Source organism: Primulina eburnea, chromosome 7 (assembly GCF_022965805.1).
Source record: "Primulina eburnea isolate SZY01 chromosome 7, ASM2296580v1, whole genome shotgun sequence".
Classification (NCBI taxonomy): domain Eukaryota; kingdom Viridiplantae; phylum Streptophyta; class Magnoliopsida; order Lamiales; family Gesneriaceae; genus Primulina; species Primulina eburnea.
Window position 1 is genome coordinate 24,475,426 of NC_133107.1, and position 23,408 is coordinate 24,498,833.

The following is a 23,408-nucleotide window of genomic DNA, read 5'->3' on the forward strand; positions in this document are numbered from 1 at the left end:
TGTAAACAATATATGGACAAAAATTGGACACATTGAAAATTAATTCATTGAGTTTAATCATATTGATAGAGTTTTTCTCTCAATTTCAAAGCTTGGCTTTGTATACACCTTTGTGTGTTTCTCAAATCAAACTTATCAAAGTTTAATACTTTGTGGCGTTTGTCGATTGTTCTTCACTCGGATTGTCAAGGACGAGTTCTTTGAAGGTTTGCTTGAATTTCGATTGTTTATTCGTTAATATTTGTTGCAAGATTCTTTATAATTTAGAGGTTAATATTACAACCTTACTTGTTCAAAAAGATCGGGACAACTCAACCGTTTCTTTGTTTCATTGAATCGAGGGCGTGACTTCGTTTTTTAGCGCGTTTGCTTTTCGTGGGCGAAGAATCGCATCATTTGGTATCAGAGCTTTAGGTTCCCTTTGTTTAAAGTAAATTTATCCTTTTTTTTTATCAAATCTGTGTTTATCTATCGTTTGTTATCAGATATGTTTATCTTATCGTTTTTCATCTTTCGAGAAGCGATTCTCGAAATTTCTGATCTTTTTTTTTCGAGTGCACAAAGAATCCTGGTGCAATTAAAAAAAAAAAACGAGTACCAAAATTTCGAAATTTTGCCATAAATTGATTTTATTATTTTGTTCTCTTTTCTTATGGGAGCCATATTCAAGTGCCTCTCACAATAAAAATATATATTTATTTTAGCATTGAATCTTGTTCTTATCTCTATCGTGAGTCATATTCAAGTGACTTTCACAATAAAAAAAATAAAAAAATTATATTTCAAATTTCTTGTTTTACGCAGTCTGTGTAAGTCAGTTTGCAAGTGTCATGAAGTTTGAACTTGTGAGTTTGATGCACACAAACTACAAAGCCTGAAAATGTACCTTACGAGAGAACTCCCCAAATCGAGTGAAATACTTGAGTGTGAGCGTTTATTTCTTGGAGTGACGTGTGAGGTATTTGTAGTGAGGAAAAAAATAGAGTCGAGTGAATTTTCATTGGAGGGGCTAGTGAGGATTTGTGGTGAGGAACTTTATTCTTTATTGTTTTATACTAACCTTTTCTTGCATGTATAATGATTGACGAACGTTAATTTCAAACAATGTTAGGAGGGTTGGATAGAATATGGGAGAAGGAGTTTAAGCCTCTACGTGAAAAGTGTAGGCGGTACGAAGAAGAGGAGACATATGATAGGCATGTTGATGAGAATAGGCGAGGTAGTAGATTTGGAGGAAATAGAGCATTGCAAGTGGATCGTTATGCTAATAGGCAATGTGAGGAGAATAGAGGAGTAGGTCGAAGAGGCGAACGTGATGTGCATTGGGAGTCGATGGCATCCACATGGAGGACGAGATTGGAAGAGAAAATCATTGCTAGGCTAAAGAAGGACTCGAGACGTGAAGCTAGCAAATATGAATATCAAGGTACATTTAAAAAGTCAAATTCTAGTACTAGTGATATTATATGTTGTTGGTGTTTAGCAGTTGGTCATGATATTAACCAGTGTACAATTTATGGCGTGACAGTAGTAGGGTCATCTGTTGAGCTTGAATCTCAAATTGAGGTTGAGGTTGTAGTTGAACCTAAATCTGAAGTTGAGGGTGTGGTTGAGCCTGAACTTGGAATGGATGTTGTAGTGGAACCTGAATTTGAGTTTGTGGTTAATAGAGTTGATGATGATGGTATTCCGCTGGTTGGTGAGTTGAATGTTGTTGAACGATATACAACGGAGAATGAATCATTACGTGGGGAAGAAATGCTTAATTTTTCTATTTTGGTGGAAGAGAGTAGGCAAGGAGAAGTTCACGTACATAAATTTCTTGATGAACTAAATGTTTCATTGGTTCAATGGAATCCAAATTTACTTGCTGATCAATTGAAATTTATTCATGAATTGAGTGAAAAGAAATGTGAAATGGCCGAAAGAAAGAGTGAACAAAAGAGTGAGATGGCCATAGAAAAGAAAAAAAGAGAGAAAAGATGAAAAAGAGCCAAAGAAAGGAAAAAGAAAAATAATTTGAAGGCCCAAAAGAGTGAGGTTGAGAATTATTTACTTTTGTATAAACCCCTTTTAGTACCTTTGTACAAAAAGGTTTTTATTATCATTATGATGATATCGCCGGTTCAATCCCGAGCATTGTTATTTAACTCTTGCAGAATTATGAAGATGTCATGATAAGGAGGCGAGCAAGAACTGATGGTGGAGGAAGGCCATGTGATGATCAACATGATGTTGGAAGTAATCAAGCTAGGGTAAGGTTAGTTACCAACGCAACAACCATGTGGTATGACTTCTGTCCTTGTCTTAATTCTTTGATGTATCGTTTTCAAGGGCTTGGAGAACGCGTTGAAAATGTGGTGGTTAAGGGGTCGGATGTAAATTTACCTTTATTCCTTGATTGTTATGAATTTGAAACCATGGATGAATTGCATGTACCTACTATGAATTTTGATGTCTCACTGTTTACTAAGTTGATGTGGTTTACTTGCTACAATAGTTTATATACATTAGACTTAGATTTTTGTGATGAGATGAGATATTGCATTGATAGTACATGGGACGTGTCCTATCTCCATGATTTATATTTATTTGATGATGGTTGTGAAGATTACATGTTTGGTTATAATGATTTCTACGATCATGATAAATACTGGGCTAAAGAGAATAAATTATTTGGTCTATATTTATTTCATGATCGACTTGTTCTTGAGACACATAACTGTGGCTTGATCGTTAATAAAATGCATGATTATATGTTTTGGTTGCATATGGAGAGGCATGCTAAGTGGTGTATTGAAGGGTGCATTGGCTATAGGGAAAGGGTGTAATGCCCGAGATTTTATTTCTTCTAATCTGAAATTATTGATTATGAATAGATATGACTATAGAAGGACCACTCCGAGACATGATTTGAGTTAGCATTTGTATTGTGATGTGTGAGGACAGAACCCCTCGCGCATATACGCGAGAAGAGGCGCGCATATGAACGAGATGGGCAGATAACCTCGCGCATATGCGTGAGATAGGGCGAGCATATGCACGAGCTGGTGATTTACATAAGTGCCGAGACAGTAGGTCTCGCGCATATGCACGGGGTCAGGGCGCATATATGCGCGAGAAGAAATTTTTTTTATGTGCCGAGACAGAGAGTCTCGCGCATATACGCCATGGAGGGTCGCGCATATGCGCGAGACGTGCAGCACAAGGATGAAGCCACATGTAGTTACCATGCAATATAATATGTAAAATGCTTCATTTCCTTCAGAACTTCAGCGAAGGAACGAGGCAAATTCCGTGGAAGTCTTCAAATTTCTTGAATTGTAGATTCGTGATTGTGCGAGATCCGCCCGTCCAATCTTCAATCCAGAAATAGTTCTATGTTCTCCTCGACAAGAACTTCATAAGGACATAAGTTTTCTTATGTTTTGTTATGATTTGAAAATATGATATTGAAGGAATTAGATATGATTAATATATAGTGTTCTTGAGATATTAGACATCGTATAATCGAAACCAGATCAAAGAACAAACACCGTATGGAATTGTTATGATTTTTCAGATTGATTTGATTGAGATTATACAGATTTGGTATCGGATTGTATTGTTGATTGATTATGAGATATTGAGATTGATGTCTATTGAGATTGTATTATCGGAATCTATTGAGATTGCGATGTTATGCCGTTGAAACAGAATTAGATTGAGTTCTCATTATGTCTGGTATTGCTTGGGGTATATGTTGATATTGTATTTCTAGAATATGTTATGCCAGATTGGTATTGAAGATTTCAAAGACAGAACAGAGCCGAAACCCGACAAAATAAATGTATAAATCAATGTTAACCGGGAGATACGACTCGAGTTAGATTCGACTTGAGTTTCCCAAAACCACATACTTGTTTGTTATTTTTTTAATACCGTTGTATGTCTTGAATGAATATGCTTATTCTATTGATTTATAGAAAAGCAGAGAATAGAAGATAGATGCCGAGAACGAGTCATTGGCAGATGTGCCAAGTCTTTGGCATATGTGCCAAGACATTGGATGTTTGTTTATATCGAAGTGCTTAGAAGTAGATCGACTTATATTGCAGATATTCGATATAATATGCCAACGTCAGGGAACCGGGATCCCTAGACTAGATTAGATCAGAGTTGAGTCAGAGATTAAGAGTCAAAGAATTTGATTTACAGTTTTATATCGATTCATGTCTTTCAGATTTGATACTTGTTGTTGATAACGGTTATATGCTTTTGTATATGTTTATATGAAATGCATGTATACGTTTTTTATACTGGGAATTATATTCTCACCGGAGTTACCGACTGTTGTTGTGTTTGTATGTGTGCATGACAAAAGGTGGGACAGTATCAGGTCATGAAGAGGATGAGAGATCAAAATTAGCGTGGAAATCCGGACCCAGAAGTAGAATTGGTTTCAGCACTGGATGTATAGTTGTTGAACCTGAGTTTAATATGAATATATGTTGTACAAGACTTGTACTTTACTCTTGATGTTTATCTATTATGGATTATCATATATTCCGCACTTATGTATGTAAAAAAAATAAAATTTAGACCCAGTTTATTTAATTGATCTATTTATTCCCAAAGACAATTAAGAAATGAATTAGCGTCCGGGTCCCTACAAAGGGCATCTGAGCTTGATTCTTATATGTTGCATCAATTATATCTTATTCCTAGTGAACTATGGGTGTGCATTTGTGTGGAAATTTTTGTGTTGCTAACTAGGTCTAAGAAGGGGAGGAACTTAAATTTTGTGATACTTAATGGTATTTTATCATTTGGTGTCATTTGTTATTTGATGTTTGGTGAAGTTGACGAGTTTATAGGAAATGAAACAGTGATGTTGGGAATTCCAGTGCTTAAGGAGCGAGCGAACAATAGCACCTACAAACTTTAGGTCAAAGGTAAGCATGTTGATAATTTAATTCTTTTTATTACTAACTTGCTTCGTTTTTGCGTAGGTAGACAAGATTTGAGGACAAATGGGAGTATGATATGAATCTGGCCGGGCATGGTATTCAAAGGATTGGAATGAGGTTCAAGGAAACATTGCATGAACTAATGAGCAATCGAGAAGAGCTTGCAAGCAAGATTCCAAGTGTAGAAGGGTTCGTAATGCATGGAAATGAGCTTGGAGGCCATAAGATCCATGTGCAAGTGATAAAAAATTAAAGATTCCTGAAGACCTTCCGCCCGGGCAGACATAAATATCCGCCCGAGCGTGAGCCTTACGTCCAAGAAAAAAAATTGCCGAGAACTTTCCGCCTGGGCGAACATAATTTCCCGCCCGAGCGTGCCGCCTGCGTGAAAAATACCTAGTTTCCTATTTTAGAGTCTTATTTGTTTTGGTAATTAGATTTTGATATCTTTAAGATTTTTAAACAATATATGGACAACAATTTGACACACTGAAAATTAATTCATTGAGTTTAATCATATTGATAGAGTTTTTCTCTCAATTTCAAAGCTTGGCTTTGTATACACCTTTGTGTGTTTCTGTAATATCCAAGCTTGTTGAACGGTACGGTTTAAGATTTAATATGTTTATTGACTCCTTGGTTAAGTTTAAGTATAGTTTTGATGTTAAGAGTTGCGATTTATGGTTTATAGTATTTTTGTTTATAGATGACGTGTAGTTGTTTTGTAGCGTCGTTGCGATTTAATTCATGATAATTTGTATGTTGAGCCAATTGGAGTTGTTAGATAAAACATAGTGGTGCAACTTTCATTTTGAGAGTGTTGCCTAAATATGAGGAGAAGCGTCGTTGCGATTCGATTTTTAGTTGCTAATTATATTGTTGGCTATAGAGGAGAGTGCAACCACGCCAGGAAAGCTACCGCACCCACGGTATTTGGACACAATGGTGACCGCACCCGCGTTAGGAAAGCCACCGCACCGGCGGTGTTTGGGCGAGCGGCCACTGCACCCGCGGTCGAAGATGCAGCGCACCTGCTGTCGATGTTTTCGGATTTTTGGATGTGGTTCAGTACACGTAGCGCACCCGCAGTAAGAAGAGTAGCGCACCCGCGGTCGATGAACAGTGAAGTCGTGTTTTCGAGATTTAAGTGATTAAATACAAGAGTTGCCTTCATTTCTCTCATTCTTTTCCCCCTCTTCTCGATTCTTTAGCCTTGGGAGAGCTAGGGTTCTCATTTCCTTTCTTTGATTTCTTTGATTCAAGCATCTTGTTGGGTATTTGTAGGGAGAATAAGATCATTTTGGGTTCAAGGAGCTAAGGTAAGCTTGTGGTTTTGTCTATTCTTGGATTATGGTGTTGGGGAAATCATGGAATGTTAGATTGTGTTGGTTTTATGGGTTTTATGGTATGGGTTTGTGATGATTAAGTATGAATGTTCAATACATGTTTTATTTTTGTAGGATTTGTACCAAGAGATTAGAATTAAGGTTTCCACTGGTTGTAAGTGGAATTCATTCCTTGTACTCACATGAATTATATATATTGTATTTCAATGGTTTTAACATTCTATTCCCTTCCATTTGATTCATGTTATGTATCGATATAATTTGTTGAATATTAGAGGCATTTTTATGTCTCAATTATGTAAAAAAGGAATGCAAAAGAGAAGAGTATTCAAAGTGTTTGTTTTAATGCCCAAAAGAGAGTTCAAATGATTTATTGGATTGATAAATAGATAGTCAGAGATTTCATGAAATTAGTTGATCAACGACCATAGTCTTATATCTCGACAGAGTATCTGTTTATATCGATGGGATATAGGTACAGAGACAGAGACATAAATACTATTTAGATATCAATCCAACAGTGAAAAGAGAAATACCATCGTTATTGTTATGTTATACTATGTTCTTCATGTTTCAAGAGTTAGATGTATTTAATAATTTCAAAGCCATGTTTTATAGAGTATGATATGTACAGATTGTTATGTAAGAGTTCCACTTGCTGAGTTTTATACTCATTTCAGTTATTTCATGTGATGCAGATAAGAGTGACGGGTCAGGACGTTGATTGGAGCCGATGTCATATGCATAGAAGATGGAAGGAAAAAGGCTATTTTTGTTATCATTTTTGGACATGATCAAAATGATAGTTTGTATTTTGATGCAACACTTATTTGATCATGTATATACTTTTGATTGTATGTATTGAAAATGTGATTATGTCAAGAAAATTTTAAATCCTTCCTTCTTTTAAATAATTTTTAGAAAAATTCCGCTGTAATTTTATGAAATCAGTCAGAGGGGTTACAGTTTCTCAAATCAAACTTATCAAAGTTTAATACTTTTTGGCGTTTGTCGATTGTTCTTCACTCGGATTGTCAAAGACGAGTTCTTTGGAAGTTTCCCTTGAATTTAGATTGTTTATTCGTTAATATTTGTTGCTAGATTCTTTTTAAATTAGAGGTGAATATTACAACCTTACTTGTTCAAAAAGATCGGGAAAACACAACCATTTCTTTGTTTCATCGAATCGAGGGCATGAATCCGTTTTTGAGCAAGTTTGCTTTTCATGGGCGAAGAATCGCATCACTTACGATTGACTGTGGCATGAAAATGATCAGAGTTTGCACAAGTAGGAGCTGAACCATTCACAGTAACTAGTACATGTATATCCTTACCTCTTTCGATAATCTATTATATGAAGGCATGCAAATTACTACAGAAGGGGTGTCAAGGATATTTATCATCTGTTCTAACCATTGACCGACCTGTCCGTGAGTTAAAATATACAGAGGTTGTTTGTGAATTTCTAGAGGTATTTCCCGATGATATAATAGGCTTACCCTGTAACGCCCCAGATTCGACGACTGTCCTCACTGTACCAAGACGTGTCTTTCCAGCGTGCTTTTGTCCTCACTCACACGCACCCTGAGAAACTTCCCAGGAGGTCATCCATCCCAAAATTGCCAGTCAAGCACGCTTAACATTGGAGTTCTTATGTGATGAGCTACCGAAAAGATGCACCTTCATGATGTGAGTAGTACATATCAAATCTTTTAAGCCCTCTTCAACTGTACAGTCCAATACATTGAACAGTCTCGGAATCCCTCTCATTCCGGTGTGGGATCGGTTCATTCATGTTCCCTCCACCTAGAAGCCTGCCAGGAGCCGCTCATTGTCCGCGCAACCTCATGGCACCGGCGATCACCCCCCGCCCTCTTCGGCCCCGGGCCTCACATGCCCACTAGCTTCCGCTTGGTTCGTCCCCGAACCACATCGTACTAAGAGAGATCGGCTCTGATACCAACTAAGGTAGAACATGAAACCTACATTCCACTAGGTTAGATCTTGTTCTTAATTTTATTCTAATAACCAATTTAACATTTTAAGCAATTGAAAAGCACGCAAAAATGATAAATGACTAGGTTACCCGTGATAAGCGTCGTTCTTCTGCTTCCTAGGCGTTCATCACATAAGCTCTTCCAACCGTAGGTGCTTTCTTCTTCGGGCAATCAGAAGCCTTATGCCCTTCTTCCTTGCAGATGAAGCATTTATAAGATCCCCACACTTGCCAAAATGAAAATGGTTGCACTCCTTGCAAGGTTGCTTATCGGCAGGCTTTGGCGCTGCAGGTGGTGGCTTTGGTAGTGCTGGTATCTTGACTTGACCTTAGGGCTTTTGATGCCCTTGAGGTCTAGGAGGACCTGTATATGGCTTCTTGTTGGGTTGGTTATTATTCTGATATTGTTGCCTCTTACGCTGTAACTCAAATTCAATCTCATTCAAATATTGCTCAGCCTGAAATGCATAGGTAACTGCTGTAGCATAATCCCCAGGACGCATCATCATGACCTTATCCCGAATGGTAGGTCATAGTCCATCCTTGAAGTGTCTAATTTTTTCTTCCGCATCCCTGGTAATAAGGGGTACAAAGTGACAAACCCTATCAAACTTCTTCACAAAATCAGCAACAGTAGCGTCTCCCTGACGGAGAGTCATAAATTCCCTCTTTAGTTGACTTCTGACATCAGCGGTAAAATATTTCTCATAGAATTTTGTCTTGAACTGAGCCGAAGTGAGTGTAGCAAGGTCAACACCATGCTCGGCTCCTTCCCACCATAAGGAAGTGTCATCCATAAACAGATAAGTGGTACAACTCACACAGTCAGCATCTCCCATGTCCAGATAGCAAAAGTGTACCTCAAGTGAACGAATCCAGCTCTCAGCAGCAAATGGATCGGTAGTGCCAGAAAATTCCTTCGGTCCTAGACTCTGGAACTGATCATAAATGTCATGATGTGGCCTAGTCACCTGCTGCAATTGTTGCTGCTGCATCTGCTGTAAGTGCTGCTTTAACTGTTGTTGTTGTAACTGCTGCTGCTGTACCTGCTGCTCGAAGAGACGAGCCATCCCCTCAAGTGCACGTGTAGCAGCATCTGGTGGTGGTGGTGGTGGAGGTCCATTCCCATGATTATTCCCTTGATGGTTAACACTGTTCTCTTCCTGATTCTCAACAACGGATGCACGTCTAGGAGGCATTTTATCTGAACGTTTTCCAAATTCTAACGTAACCAACATGCATTTAAATCTAAGTTCTCTAATCATGTGACATATCCTGATGATAAACATAAAAATTGTACATTAATTAAATGTTTTATAATATAAATATATAGTTTTTGTTTTATTAAATTTTTAAATATTATATGTTTTATAATAAATTGTATAAAATATAAGTTGTTGTGTAATTATAAGTTTTTACTATTTTTACAGGTTCGATAAAATAAGAATAACCTTGGCGTTGCAAATGGGATTAAGATGATTCTTGGACCTGTAGAAAGTTGATGTTAATATCTACAATATTGGTGGCAAGCATGAGATAAAAATCCTCTCACAATTGGGATCAAATTAAGCAACAATTAAAGTTACCGAAGGAGTGGCAGTTTTACCATGCTCTAGTATTTTGACCATATCTCTCAAACTACTTGGTCAAATATTCTGAAAAAAATACCACAACTAGACAACTCAATTATCCACATGTTTCATTTTATGTGAAGAAGAAAATTCGGAGAAGATGCTTGTCAAAAGTGATGTGCAATATAATATTAATTTCTTGGAACACCAATGAAGACTTATGTGTAAAAAATAATATTTTATTTGTGGTTGTCTCCCCAAATTTGGCTATAAATAGGGGTGCATTGTAATGTATTGAGATATCCCTCATTCTATGAACAAATCTTTGAGTTCATAATATTTCTCTCTATATTTTTCTTTTATTTCTTCATTTAAATATAATTAGCATGTTAATTTCATATTCAAAGTTTTACACTTTGAATAATGAATAGCTAACTTCCTAAAGTTGAGATGATAAGGTGAAGCTCTTGGCATGATAATAAGGTTATTATAAGGTAAGAATCTATGTTTTATATTATTTAATCATTATTTATTGTTTATGTTATATTTATTTCTTTAAGCATTTTTATACCCTACTTATAAGTGGGAGTTTTGATTTATTGTTGCTATATGTTACACTAAATTCTTGGAACCATTTAAATGTTAGTTTGGTATTACCAACCATTTAAAATGGATGCCTTGAGTTATTATATATAAATATATTATAATATTAAATTCTTGGAACCATTTAAATGTTAGTTTGGTTTTACCAACCATTTAACTTGGATTCCTTGATTTATTATATATGAATATATTATAGTATTAATTTATTGGTACCATTTAAATGTTTGTTTGGTTTTACCAACCATTTAAAGTGGGAACCTTGATTTAGTGTTTACAAATATATATAGCACAATAAATACTTGACCACATTTATAAGTTTTGGTATATATTATGTACTTATAAGATTATAATTTATAACATAATATAAATATGATTATTTAATATATTGGAACCATTTTATTAAGTGGATTTCAATATTGTTCGTTAATGTTAACTTTATTAAAATACCAAGAGTGGATCCTTTAATCTCAACTACTTAAATTTAAATTTGAACAATTAAAATTTACCCATTAAAGATTCAATTAAAATTAAAAAGAAACAAAAACAAAAACAAAAAGACATTGTAGTGGACTTGTAATTACCTTAGCTTCCCTGTGGATACGATATTCGGACTCACCGAATTATACTACTTGTGGACAACCTGCTCTTGGGAGTGCAACAATCAAAGTCGCAACAAGTTTTTGGCGCCGTTGCCGGGGAAGTATAATTTAATTTCAAGTCTATTTAATATTGTTTAAAGTTTATTTTTCTTTTTATTGCTTTTGTGTGTTTTTTTTTTCTTTTTGTTTTGCATTTGCATGAGCATTTGGTCACGTACACTTAGTGGTCGACTCATTCGAAATAACCCTTTATTTTTACAAAACATGGCGGAAGAACCCATCCAAGAAAATGAAGATGAAATTCAATCTCAACATGATCATGATAGACGAAGAACACTTAGAGATCACATGAATCCTACACGTACTAGTGCACCTTCATGTCTAGTTTTTCCCCCTGATGCATCTCATTTCAATTTTAAGCCTGGTATTATCCAACTTTTACCCAACTTTCATGGCTTAGATTCTGAAAATCCATACATGCATTTACGAGAGTTTGAAGAAGTGTGCAACACATATAATGATCTAAATTGTAGCATGAACACCATTCGCCTTAAGCTTTTTCCTTTTTCTTTAAAAGATAAAGCTAAAACTTGGCTACAAAATCTTAGATCGGGATCCATTCGAACTTGGGATGAATTGCAACAACAATTTTTGAAAAAGTTTTTTCCATCTCATAGAACAAATTCTTTCAAAAGGCAAATCATCACTTTCACTCAAAAACAAGGAGAAACTTTTTATCAGTGTTGGGATAGATACAAAGAATTGCTTAATCTTTGTCCACATCATGGTTTTGAAATTTGGAGAGTTGTTTCTCAATTTTATGAAGGCTTAACACCTAAAGATAGGCAAATGGTTGAATTTATGTGTAATGGAACATTTGAAGATAAAGATCCGAACGAGGCAATTGAGTATCTCGATTCATTAGCTGAAAATGCTCAAAATTGGGACACTATAGGTACAATCGAACCATCAAACAAGATTCAATCTCCTACATCTGGTGGAGGTATGTACACTCTCAAAGATGAACATGATCTTCAAGCTAGATTTACCTCTTTGGCAAGAAAAGTTGAGGCACTTGAATTGAAAAAGAATGGTCAATTAAAATCTGTTCAAGAAATTGTGTGTCACATCTGTGATACAAGTGATCATTTTACAAAAGATTGTCCCACTTTGCCCTCTTTTAAAGAATGTCTCCATGAGCAAGCCAATGTTTTGAACAATTTCAAAAGGCCAAATTTTGAACCATTTTCTCAAAATTACAATCCAGGTTGGCGAAATCATCCAAATTTTAGTTGGAGGAATGATAATGCTGCACAATTTCCGCAACCACATTTTCAAAATCAACAAAATTTTCAAAATTATGCACCTTATGTTCCTCCGCCGAAAAGAAATTTGGAAGATACATTGAATTCTTTCATTGCAAAGCAAGAGTCTATCAATACTCAAACTGCTCAAACCATGACAGACTTGAAAGATACTCTTGCTAAATTTGCATCTGCACTTAATGTTCATGAAAAAGGTAAATTTCCTTCACAACCTCTGCCTAATCCCAAGGATCATCATACACAAATTGGAACTTCTGGAACTCAACCGATGGATCAGGTAAAATCTGTTATTACCCTTCGAAGTGGTAAGGTTGTGGAAAAATCCATTCTTGAACCTTGTGAAGATGATGATAAATCAACTCCAAAGGGTAAAGAAGTGGAACCCATAACTTGCGAAGAGGAGGTTCAACAGACAGTGTCACCACCATTCCCTCATGCATTGAAAAATACAAAAAAATCAAATTTGAATTCTGATATATATGATATTTTTAAACAAGTAAAAGTTAATATTCCTTTATTAGATGCAATAAAACAGGTACCATCATATGCCAAATTTTTGAAAGACTTGTGCACTGTGAAAAGAAAATTGAATGTGAAAAAGAAAGCATTTTTAGCCGAACAAGTAAGTGCAATCATTCAAAATAATAATGCTTTGAAATACAAAGACCCTGGTTGTCCTACTATTTCGTGTATTATTGGAGAACGAAAGATTAAAAAAGCCTTGCTTGACCTTGGAGCTAGTGTGAATTTACTTCCATATTCAGTTTATCAAGAACTCAATCTAGGCGAGTTAAAACCTACTTCGGTAACACTTTTACTTGCTGATAGATCTGTTAAAGTGCCAAGAGGTATGGTAGAAGACGTGTTGGTCCAAGTTGATAACTTTGTATATCCTGTCGATTTCATAGTTTTAGATACACAACCTATTGAAGCTTGTAATGCAATTCCTGTAATTTTAGGTCGTCCATTTTTAGCAACTTCTAATGCTCTTATAAATTGCAGGAATGGAATAATGAAGTTGTCATTTGGTAACATGACCTTGGAGCTCAATGTTTTTAATCTTTGTAAGCAACCACATGACAAAGGAGATGAAAGTGAAGATGAAAATCTTATTGAAACTCTTGTGGAAGAAAACATTCAAGAAGGGAGTACTCGTGATCAATTAGATATTTGTTCAATTGAAACTGTTAAAGAAAATATTGAAATTGATCTTGACGATTTTTTCAGGTATCACTCGTTACCAGGATCAGAGAAAGAATTTGATGAAAAATATGAGAACAAAGACGAACCACCAGTATTGGAGTTAAAACCCTTGCCAGAAGAATTGAAGTATGCATTTCTTGGAGAAGATGAAACATATCCGGTGGTAATTTCTTCCAAACTCTCAAGTAATCAAGAAGGTAAATTAGTTGATATGCTTAAAAGACATAAAAATGCAATTGGTTGGACACTAAAAGATCTTAAGGGCATTAATCCACTAATTTGCACACACAAAATTCACTTAGAAGAAAATGCAAAAACATCTCAACAACCACAAAGGAGATTAAATCCACACATGAAAGATGTTGTGAAAACTGAAGTTCTCAAACTACTTGATGTTGGAATTATCTACCCTATTTCTGATAGTAAGTGGGTAAGCCCAACACAAGTAGTTCCAAAAAAATCTGGCATCACAGTGATAAAAAATGAAAAAGGTGAATTGTTAACAAGTCGAGTCCCATCTAGTTGGCGGATGTGTATTGATTATAGAAAATTAAATGACGCCACTAGAAAAGATCATTTTCCATTACCATTTTTGGATCAAATTTTAGAAAGAGTAGCAGGTCATCCCTACTACTGTTTTCTTGACGGATATTCAGGCTATTATCAAATTCCCATTGCACTCGAAGATCAAGAAAAAACTACATTCACATGTCCTTTTGGAACATTTGCATTCAGAAGGATGCCATTTGGTTTATGCAATGCCCCAGCAACATTTCAAAGATGTATGCTAAGCATTTTCTGCGACATGGTTGAAAATTGTTTGGAAATTTTTATGGATGATTTAACTGTTTTTGGGAATACATTTGATAATTGTCTTGAAAATTTGGAAAAAGTTTTAAAAAGATGCGAGGAAAAAGGTCTTATTTTAAATTGGGAAAAATGTCATTACATGATTACTTCTGGAATTGTTTTGGGACATGTCGTGTCATCTCATGGAATTGAAGTCGATAAAGCAAAAGTTGATGTCATTGCCAATTTACCCCCTCCAAAAACCATTAAAGAAATTCGCTCATTTTTGGGACATGCTGGATTTTATAGGAGGTTTATAAAGGACTTTAGTTTAATCTCTAAACCCATTTGTAACCTCTTAACAAAAGACAGTGCATTTGAGTGGACTCAAGAATGTCAAAATGCTTTTGATAAAATCATTCGACATTTAACATCAGCTCCTATCATGCAACCTCCTGATTGGTCTTTACCATTTGAAATCATGTGCGATGCGAGTGATTATGCAGTCGGTGCAGTATTGGGTCAAAGAAGAAACGGTAAGCCTTATGTGATATATTATGCAAGTAGAACTTTAAACAATGCTCAAATGAATTACTCCACAACTGAAAAAGAGCTACTTGCTGTAATATTTGCATTAGATAAATTTCGTTCTTATTTGATTGGATCAACAACTATCGTGTTTACTGATCATTCTGCTATTAGATATTTGTTGACCAAACAGGATGCAAAGCCACGACTGATACGATGGATTTTGTTGCTCCAAGAATTTGACATTGTAATCAAAGATAAAAAAGGAACCGAGAATGTCGTAGCCGATCATTTATCGAGACTAGTAACAGGATCATCTTTTGAAATGACACCAATTAACGATAATTTTCCTGATGAACATCTATTTTCAGTTACTACTACACCTTGGTTTGCTAACATAGTAAATTTTCTTGTGACAGGAAAAATGCCACCGCAATGGAGTTCCCAAGATAAAAGAAAATTTTTGAATGAGGTAAAAAACTTTTATTGGGATGATCCGTATCTGTTCAAGTATTGTCCGGATCAAATTTTTCGACGTTGCATACCCGACAATGAGGTAAGTAGTGTCATTAAATTTTGTCATTCAGAAGCATGCGGGGGACATTTTTCTTCAAAGAAAACAGCTGCAAAAATCTTGCAGTGTGGATTTTATTGGCCCACTTTGTTTAAAGACACCCACGAAATCTGCAAGATCTGTGAAAATTGTCAAAAATTGGGTGCGATTTCAAAAAGAAACATGATGCCTTTGAATCCTATCATTGAAATTGAAATATTTGATTGTTGGGGAATAGATTTTATGGGACCTTTTCCATCGTCGTTTGGATACTTGTATATTTTAGTTGCAGTTGATTATGTTTCCAAATGGATAGAGGCAATTCCATGTCGAACAAATGATCATAAAATCGTCATCAAATTTTTGAAAGAAAATATTTTTAGTAGATTCGGAATTCCTCGAGCTATGATAAGTGATGGGGGAACTCACTTTGTTAATAAACCATTTGCTTCATTAATGAAAAAATATGGTATTACTCACAAAGTAACAACTCCTTATCATCCTCAAACAAATGGACAAGTTGAATTAGCTAATAGGGAGATAAAGCAAATTTTGGAAAAAACTGTTAACTCAAATAGAAAAGACTGGTCTCTGCGACTTAATGATGCACTGTGGGCATATCGAACAGCTTTTAAAACATCATTGAATATGTCTCCCTATAGGTTGGTTTATGGAAAACATTGTCATTTGCCTGTGGAATTGGAACATAAAGCTTATTGGGCGATAAAAACTTTAAATTCAAGCATGGATGATGCCAACAAATTGCGTAAATTGCAACTTAATGAACTTGATGAACTCAGAAATGATGCGTATGAGAATTCAAGGATTTATAAAGCAAAAATCAAATCATTTCATGATAAAACAATTCTTAGAAAATCTTTTGAGATTGGTAAAAAAGTTTTGCTTTATAATTCTCGACTTCACATATTTCCAGGAAAATTACGATCAAGATGGACAGGCCCATATGTTATAAAGCATGTGTATCCTTATGGAGCTGTGGATATTGAAAATCCTAAAAATGGTGATGTTTTTAAAGTGAATGGACAAAGGCTTAAACCATTTTTGGAAAATGAAATCTTTCAAGAAGAGTTTATTTCCCTTTCTGATCCTTGATTTTTTTTTTTTTTTTTTTTTTTTTTGTGTTGCATTTGATTATTGTTTGTTTTTATTTCAGGTTTTCTTAATCTTTTTATTTTCCCGGTTAAATGGCGGATAACGGTACTCCGTGACTCTCATAGTCGGTTAAATCAGTTTCCCACAATTGCTGATACAAAAATTTAAAAAAAAAAAAATCATTTCTTTTCTTTTCAAAATGGATGAAATTCTCTCAAAAATTTGTAAATATTTTCCCTCTGTTTCTGAAAATGTTCTAAGAAAAATTTATGCAGGAAGGTGTGAAAGATTGAGATTACTAATGCAAAAAGGAATTCCAGAAGATATTCGTCTTGTAATAGAAGCTAAGGTCCGATTAGGAGGAGAAGTTCCACAATCATTGCTTATTCGGTATTTGCCTGGATTAGGAAAAAGCACTTATGCGAAAAAACGAAGGGCCAAAAGTTTAGGGGTTTGTCATAAGTGTGCAAGATGGACTTGTGACAAACGATGCAGATCTTTGGGATGTGTTTCCAATAACAGAGAAGATAAAATTGATTTCATTAAGAATGGGCTGAGTAAGGAGTCTTTAGATAACATCTTATTGACTCTTGAGACGCATTCTAGTGGACATGTGCATATTGAACTTCTCCGTTTATGGAAACAATTTCAAGATGAGCGTCATAGTCTTGGGAATCTGACTAAAAAAGACCCTGTTTGCCAATTTATAAGAAAATTGGATGGGAAGCATATCCTCGACTCATAGAAGGCGTTGAAGCCGTTTCTGGACGTAAAACCAGAGGAAAATTGTGAGCCACAATCACACTACTGTTTATAAGCATGTGTGTCATTATTTTTTTACTATTTATTCTGTTTACAGCTGTGACCCATAGTTTTGTCATGATAACATATTACCCCTATAAAATCTCTCATCTTTCTTTCTACTTTCGCAGAAAAAAAAAAAAGGGAAAGTAAAAACATGACTGGATCCTCTGCACAAACATTGAAAAATATTTGTGTATTTTGTGGGTCGAGTCCTGGAAAAAATGAAGTGTTTGTAGAAGCAGCGAATAATCTTGGAAAGATATTGGCTGAGAGAAAAATTCACTTGGTATATGGGGGAGGTAATATTGGGTTAATGGGATCTGTTTCAACATCTGCTCATCTTGGAGGTAGTCAGGTATTGGGTATTATTCCTATAGCTTTAGCTGAAGGAAATATTACAGGTGTTACGATTGGGGAGGAATTAAAAGTTTCTTCTATGTATGAAAGAATCACTCAAATGATTGAAAATTCTGATGCTTTTATCGCACTACCAGGTGGTTTTGGTACATTAGAAGAAATTTTTCACACTGTTTCTTGGGCACAACTTAATATCCATAATAAACCCGTGGGCTTGTTGAATATCAATAATTATTATGACAGTTTGTTGACATTTCTTGATAAAGCTGTGGAACAGAATTTCATTTCAGAAAATTCACGACGGATGCTCATCTGTGCTTCGACTGCCGATCAATTAATTGATGATTTGGAAGCTTTTGTTCATAAGCCTGATCCGATGATAACAAAGATCAATTGGTCGCAATCAAGCAGTAAGAAAAGGAAGTTGGATCATTGATTCAAAAGTCGTGGATTGGTTTGCGTTTGTTTCAGTTTGTTATCTTCAATAAAGTTCCAGGTGATATCTCTTTCATTATGTACTCTTTATTAATAGCTATTTTGACATTAGGGACAATGTCATATTCTGATTGGGGGGAGAACACATATAAAAAAAAAAAAAAACAAATTTAAAAAAAAATTAAATATTATTTTAAAATAAAACCATGTTTATTGTTTGTACCTTAGTAATTTTTTGCAAAAATGTCATACATTACATATTTGAAAGATTTAAATTAGAACATGCATTAATCTATTTAAGAATGTTTAAATTTTATTTGAAAAAAGGTCATTTTTAATATTCTGATCAATATAAAAATATGATTTATGAAATCTTTTTGAGTGATTAACCATTGTGATAAAATTAGGTAGTAAAGTATATGGCCCAAGATATACCTTATAAGAGTGCCTAAAATTTTTGAACTCACACATATTTTGTGAGTGAGTGGAGAGGACTGAGAAAACAGCTTTCGAGCCTTTATTGATCATGAGAGAGACTATCTATTGTTTAGATCTTGAGTTCTTATTTTGAAAAAAAAAAATATATATTTCCTGAAAAAAAAAAAAAGAAAAAAAAAGAAAAATACAAAAAGAAAGATGTTGAAGATCTATGTAATTTTTAAGTTATATGCTGCGACCCATTTTTCTCTCATAAGAATAAAAAAATAAAAATAAAATAAAAAAAGAAAGAGAGAAATACATTGTACAAATTAAATAAATATGTGGTCAAAAAGCATAAACTTAGTCTGATTCCATGATGTAAAAAAAAAAAAAAAAAAAAATCAGGAAAAAAAAATATAATAAGAACAACTGGATTTTAAATCAATTGATTTTCTATCTTTTGATTAGTTTGGCTCGTTTGTCTGTCTGCATTCTGTAAACCATTTTTCTGAGCATTTATCTGTATTCCAACTCCATGAGAGAAATCGTTGCCATAAATTGAAACATTTATTAACCTGTGAGGATATGGAGTTGAGACTCTTACTAGGAATTTCTGAAGGCCGTGTACATTTAACTACCTAAAATAAGCTTTGAATTAATCATCTCAAATTATTTCATAAATTATAATTATGATGATCTTGATATAACTTTGACAGTTTTCAAATTTTATTTAAACACTTAGATAGTTCTGATTACATTTCTATTTAAATTAATCAATATGTTTTGTATTGCTATTAACGCTTAAATTGCTAGGGACTAGCAATAAGCTGGTTGGGAGGTGTGATAAACATAAAAATTGTACATTAATTAAATGTTTTATAATATAAATATATAGTTTTTGTTTTATTAAATTTTTAAATATTATATGTTTTATAATAAATTGTATAAAATATAAGTTGTTGTGTAATTATAAGTTTTTACTATTTTTACAGGTTCGATAAAACAAGAATAACCTTGGCGTTGCAAATGGGATTAAGATGATTCTTGGACCTGTAGAAAGTTGATGTTAATATCTACAATATTGGTGGCAAGCATGAGATAAAAATCCTCTCACAATTGGGATCAAATTAAGCAACAATTAAAGTTACCGAAGGAGTGGCAGTTTTACCATGCTCTAGTATTTTGACCATATCTCTCAAACTACTTGGTCAAATATTCTGAAAAAAATACCACAACTAGACAACTCAATTATCCACATGTTTCATTTTATGTGAAGAAGAAAATTCGGAGAAGATGCTTGTCAAAAGTGATGTGCAATATAATATTAATTTCTTGGAACACCAATGAAGACTTATGTGTAAAAAATAATATTTTATTTGTGGTTGTCTCCCCAAATTTGGCTATAAATAGGGGTGCATTGTAATGTATTGAGATATCCCTCATTCTATGAACAAATCTTTGAGTTCATAATATTTCTCTCTATATTTTTCTTTTATTTCTTCATTTAAATATAATTAGCATGTTAATTTCATATTCAAAGTTTTACACTTTGAATAATGAATAGCTAACTTCCTAAAGTTGAGATGATAAGGTGAAGCTCTTGGCATGATAATAAGGTTATTATAAGGTAAGAATCTATGTTTTATATTATTTAATCATTATTTATTGTTTATGTTATATTTATTTCTTTAAGCATTTTTATACCCTACTTATAAGTGGGAGTTTTGATTTATTGTTGCTATATGTTACACTAAATTCTTGGAACCATTTAAATGTTAGTTTGGTATTACCAACCATTTAAAATGGATGCCTTGAGTTATTATATATAAATATATTATAATATTAAATTCTTGGAACCATTTAAATGTTAGTTTGGTTTTACCAACCATTTAACTTGGATTCCTTGATTTATTATATATGAATATATTATAGTATTAATTTATTGGTACCATTTAAATGTTTGTTTGGTTTTACCAACCATTTAAAGTGGGAACCTTGATTTAGTGTTTACAAATATATATAGCACAATAAATACTTGACCACATTTATAAGTTTTGGTATATATTATGTACTTATAAGATTATAATTTATAACATAATATAAATATGATTATTTAATATATTGGAACCATTTTATTAAGTGGATTTCAATATTGTTCGTTAATGTTAACTTTATTAAAATACCAAGAGTGGATCCTTTAATCTCAACTACTTAAATTTAAATTTGAACAATTAAAATTTACCCATTAAAGATTCAATTAAAATTAAAAAGAAACAAAAACAAAAACAAAAAGACATTGTAGTGGACTTGTAATTACCTTAGCTTCCCTGTGGATACGATATTCGGACTCACCGAATTATACTACTTGTGGACAACCTGCTCTTGGGAGTGCAACAATCAAAGTCGCAACACCTGATCCGTTTTAGCAATTTAAGCATGCAAGGCATAAGTACTCAAAAATATAATACACATGTGACGTAAACATAATATTCATATCTTCATGCAGGCAGCAACATATTAAATCACATAAAGCATGTAAAACCTCCAAATTCAGATTCGACGACTTTCCTCACTGTACCAAGACGTGTCTTTTCAGCGTGCTTATGTCCTCACTCACATGCACCCTGAGAAACTTCCCAGGAGGTCACCCACCCCAAAACTGTCCCAAGTCAAGCACGTTTAACTTTGGAGTTCTTATGTGATGAGCTACCGAAAAGAAGATGCACCTTCGTGATGTGAGTAGTACATATCAAATCTTTTAAGTCCTATTCAACTGTACAGTCCATTACATTGAACAGTCTCGGAATCTCTCGCATTCCGGTGTGGGATTGGTTCATTCATGTTCCCTCCACCTAGAAGCATGTCAGGAGCCGCTCATTGTCTGTGCAACCTCATAGCACCGGCGATCACCCCCCGCCCTCTTCAGCCCCGGGCCTCACATTCCCCCAGATAGAGAGATCAAATTTATGATTGATGTTATAGCAGGAATCCATCCGATCTCGAAATCTTCTTATCGATTGGCTCCTATAGAGATGAAAGAATTGAATGAACAGTTACATGAGTTACTAGATAAATGGTTTATTAGACCCTGTTTTTTTTGTGAAGAATAAAGATGATAGCCTTCGTCTATGTATTGATTATAGGGAGTTGAACAAAGTGACAATCAAAAATAGATATCCACTCCTCAGAATTGATTATTTGTTTGATTAATTACAAGGAGATGCTATCTTTTTGAAGATTGATTTAAAATCAGGCTATCATCAAATAAAAGTAAAGTCAGATAATATCTCAAAGACTTCTTTTTTAACGAGGTATGTGCATTATGAATTTCTTGTAATGCCATTTGGAATAACGAATGCACCAGCTGATTTATGGTTTTGATGAACATAATTTTCAAGCCATTTTTAGAAAAATTCATGATTGTATTTATAGATGATATTCTCATCTACTCACGAACTATAGAGGAACATCGAGAACATCTGAAACTAGTTCTGCAAACATTGAAGGATAAACATTTATATGCCAAATGGAAGAAATGCGAATTTTGGCTTGAACAAATAGCATTCTTGGGCTATATCATCTCCAAAGAAGGCGTTCAATTGATCCAAGCAAGATTGAAGCTGTTAATAACTGGCCACGACCAACTACTGTTGCTGAATTACGTAGTTTTCTTGGGTTGGTTGGTTATTACCGTCATTTTATAGCAGAATTCTCAAAAAAATCATTGCTTTTAACTGCTTCGATAAGAAAATATGTGAAATTTGTATGGAACGAAGCATGTGATCACAGTTTCCAAGAGCTAAAGACAAAATTGACATCAACACCAGTTCTTGCAATTCCAAAAGGATCGAGAGGATTTTTAGTGTAAAGTGATGCGTCAAAACATGGCCTAGGAGCAGTCTTAATGCAGCATGGGAAAGTTATTACTTATGCATCAAGAAATTTGAAGGAATATGAAAAGAGATATCCTACACATGATTTAGAACTGGCAGCAGTGGTATTTGCGTTGAAAATATGGTGCCAATATCTTTATGGTGAGCGGTGTGAAATTTACACTAACCACAAGAGTTTGAAATATTTCTTCACGCAAAAAGAACTGAATATACGACAACGACGCTGGTTGGAATTAGTGAGAGATTATAATTGTTGTGTTAATTATCATCCAGGTAAAGCCAGTGTTTTTGCAGATGCGTTAAGTCGAAAATCTAGTTCGATTGCCGCAATGAAAGTACAAGAATCAAGCAAAAAGAACTGAATATACGACAACGACGCTGGTTGGAATTAGTGAGAGATTATCATTGTTGTATTAATTATCAACCAGGTAAAGCCAATGTTGTTGCAGATGCGTTAAGTTGAAAATCTAGTTCTATTGCTGCAATGCAAGTACAATAAAAAACTTATGGGATTTACAAAACTTGAAGATTGACATTATTCAAAGGGAGCTGCAATCCGGTTATCATCCCTCATGGTTCGACCAACACTTGCAGATAGAATCAAGGCCGAACAAAGTGCAGTTAATGAATTGCAACAACTGAGACACCGAGATGAGGAAAAAGGAAATTTGAAATTTGAATTGAATGGAGAAGGAATGTGGACATATCGAGGTAGATTGTGTGTGCCAAAACCAGAATCAATAAGAATTTACATTCTTATAGATGCACATGCTACACCCTATTCGATTCATCCAGGAGGCATAAAAATGTACAAAGATTTAAAATCATTATTTTGGTGGCCGGGTATTGAAAGAGACATTGCTCAATTTGTTGCACAATGTCTAACTTTTCAACAGGTCAAGACTGAACAATAAAAGCCAGCAG

General features: G+C 34.4%; 1 protein-coding gene across 1 annotated transcript; it reads left to right on the plus strand.

The window, feature by feature from the left end:
- Positions 1-1,104: 1,104 nt before the first annotated feature.
- Positions 1,105-22,846, plus strand: LOC140835798 (uncharacterized). Its single transcript, XM_073201205.1, is given in 13 exon segments — positions 1,105-1,426; positions 1,487-1,809; positions 2,160-2,241; positions 2,335-2,435; positions 9,259-9,369; positions 11,119-11,162; positions 12,282-12,582; positions 12,676-12,884; positions 14,844-14,902; positions 15,020-15,296; positions 15,329-15,381; positions 16,917-17,207; positions 22,758-22,846. Coding segments are annotated over 13 exon segments (2,262 nt in total).
- Positions 22,847-23,408: the final 562 nt, after the last annotated feature.